The 2,715-nt window shown below is 38.0% G+C and overlaps 1 protein-coding gene across 1 annotated transcript in view; it reads left to right on the top strand.

Moving 5' to 3' along the window:
- The first annotated feature begins 1,458 nt into the window (after positions 1–1,458).
- Positions 1,459–2,715, top strand: part of EQTN (equatorin) — a 27,652-nt gene continuing 26,395 nt past the window's right edge. The window contains exons 1-2 of the mRNA XM_007948144.1: positions 1,459–1,477; positions 1,726–1,836. Coding sequence (XP_007946335.1) covers positions 1,459–1,477; positions 1,726–1,836 — 130 coding nt within the window. The remainder of the gene's footprint in view (positions 1,478–1,725; positions 1,837–2,715) is intronic.

Genomic DNA, 2,715 nt, shown 5'->3' with positions numbered 1-2,715 from the left:
TGATATAAATGCTTCACAATACAGAAGGGTGAATCTGATGAAAATTGCCACTAAAAGTTAAGATAGTCACATTGACAAAGGGAGGAAACATGCCCATGTATCACCCCTGCCATAGATGTTGATGGCCCAGCCGCTGCCTGCAGAAGAAACAGGAAGAAAGAGTGACTCTGGATGTGCAGCAAACTTGATCGGAGCAGGTGTACAGTGGTGCTCTCAGCCCTTTGATTCCAGCCAGAGGTCCATGACATTCAACTGCTCCACAAAACAGTCTTGTTCCTGACCAGGCCATAATCTAAACCAAGGGGTGGAAGTAAACATTTTCTCCTCATATTTGTTAACTCTGATTGCACACCTATGGACTCCTTCTGTATAGAAGAAAAATAAATAAATAAATAGTCATTGAGTTGATTCCAACTCATAACAAACCAAACCAAACTCACTGCCGTAGAGTCAGATCTGACTCATAGCGACTCCTCCTTGGGTTTTCGAGGTGGTATCTCTATGGAAGTAGATTGCCCAATCTTCCTTCCAAGGAATGGCTGGTGGATTTGAACTCATAGTGACCCTATTAGACAAAGTAGAACTGCATCATAGAATTTCCAAGGCTATAATCTTCCAAAAGATTATAGCTGCCATATTTTTCTCCCAAAGATCAACTGATGGGTTTGAATTGCTGACCTTTCAGTTAGCAGACAAGTGCTTAACCACTGCACCACTAGGGCTCCTTTATGTAGAGACAAATCAAAAAGAACCAAACTCACTACCTTTGAGTCAATTCCGACTCATCGCAACCCCCTTTAAGTTTCTGAGTTGGTAAATCTTCATGGAAGTAGATTGTCCCATCTTCCTCCCGCAGAGTGGCTGGCGAGTTTGAACTGCCAACCTTCTGGTTAGCAGTCAAATGCCTTAGGCACTATGCCATGATTTTTGCTTTTAGAGATATCTGTTTATAAACAATCCAATACCAAATATTAATCATTATTATTATATCAGTTTTTCTCAAAATGAAGCCAAGGGTTAGCTACATGCCTCAAAAGCACCAGAGGTACTCCTTAGGGAGGCTGGTTGCTGGGCTTCAGCCCAGAACTACTAAACTGAAATCTCTGAGAGTGGAAGCTAGAAACTTGCACTTAAATTAAGCCACTAAACTGATTCTTATGTACCCTTAACTTTAGGAACCACTACATTAGGCCTTAAGTACACCCAGTCCTGATTGCCATTGTGTTATTAATTTGCTGCATTCCAAATTACTACAAGCCTTTGGAACTCCTGCCCAGCATTCTGACCTCCGTTTGGCTATGATGTCATAATTGTCTAGTCAGTCTTAGGACTTGCTGGGTAACAGAAAGGAAACACAGGGCAGACACAGTATATAACTGAATAAATTACAAAATTTTCCTAATGCATTTCATATTATTCATTTTTTTATCTGGGGTTTTTTCTTCAGAGATCAGTGACATGGAGCCCAACTTTGAAGGTGAGTAAGTATTTACATCTTTCACAGAAAGAATACCTGGGAGGGAAGACTTAGAATCATGAAAGATAGGTATGTGGCAATTTTCTACAGGTTGATAAAAACTTTATTGTTGGAGATTGTGATATAATTTAGGTTTTAAATATGTTTCACAAATCTTTGTGAAAAAAATATAGAGTAATGAAAAGGAAGTAGTAAAAGAAATCAACATTACATTCCTAAAGCGTGGTGTCATTTTTTTTTTTTTCCAGAGTTCCCTGATGCAATGCCTTTGTATAAACAAAATAAACAGCAAGAAAAAAATAAGGATAAAGTGCCTGCTAATGAGAAAAATGGAAATTATTATAAAGATATAAAACAATGTGAGTCTTTAAAGTTAATAGCAATACATATACAAAAACTGATTATACCAGTTTGATTTATTTTTAACTCTTTTTAAAATTCCCATAATCACTTTAACTGATTTCCTATTTCTTAAAGTCCAATTTACTTTACAGATTTTTCAGGTGCCTAAAATAGAAACTTTGTTTCCTACAACTTTTTTTAATGAAATTTCACAAAGTTCTTTTGATAATTATTTGTCATTAAAATAGAGTTTATCATAGCATTTTGATTATTTATTCATGCTAGTAATATTTGACCTAATTCTCTGGTCAGTTAACCAATACTTATTTAGAAGTGACTTCCAGAGAGTTGGAGGATCCATCAAAGTTTAGTTTGTAACTCACCATTCTCATATAGGCTTCATTTCCACGTCCCTATAGGCTGGCGGTTCAAACCCACCAGTCACTCCTCAGAAGGAAAGACTGGGCAATCTACTTCCATAGTGATACCACCTCAGAAACCCAGGGAGGGGTTGCTCTGAGTCAGACCCAATTCGTTGGCAGTGAGTTTGGGTTTTTTGGTTTATAAGGTACCTGGTGGTGTAGTGCCTAAGGCATTTGGCTGCTAACCAGAAGGCTGGTGGTTTAAACCCATCAGCCACTCCTTGGAAGGAAAGACTGGGCAATCTGCTTCGGTAAAGATACCACCTCAGAAGCCCAAGGAGGGGTTGCAAAGAGTCGGATTTGACCCAGCAGTGAGTTCAGTTTGGTTTATAAGGTACACAATTCTAAAAAAATGAAAAGTTCACTTATTAAAAAAAAAAAAACATTAAATTTAAACTTCTTATGATCTTCTTGACCTTAATGTTGTTGTTAGCTGCCATGGATTTAGCCCTCAACTCATGGCAACTCCATTGC

Source organism: Orycteropus afer, unplaced genomic scaffold (genome assembly GCF_000298275.1).
Source record: "Orycteropus afer afer isolate SDZICR_OR568_19922 unplaced genomic scaffold, OryAfe1.0 scaffold00205, whole genome shotgun sequence".
NCBI classification, from domain to species: Eukaryota; Metazoa; Chordata; class Mammalia; order Tubulidentata; family Orycteropodidae; genus Orycteropus; species Orycteropus afer.
The sequence above is the reverse complement of the archived record's forward strand: the minus strand, read 5'-3'. Positions and strand labels throughout refer to the sequence as shown.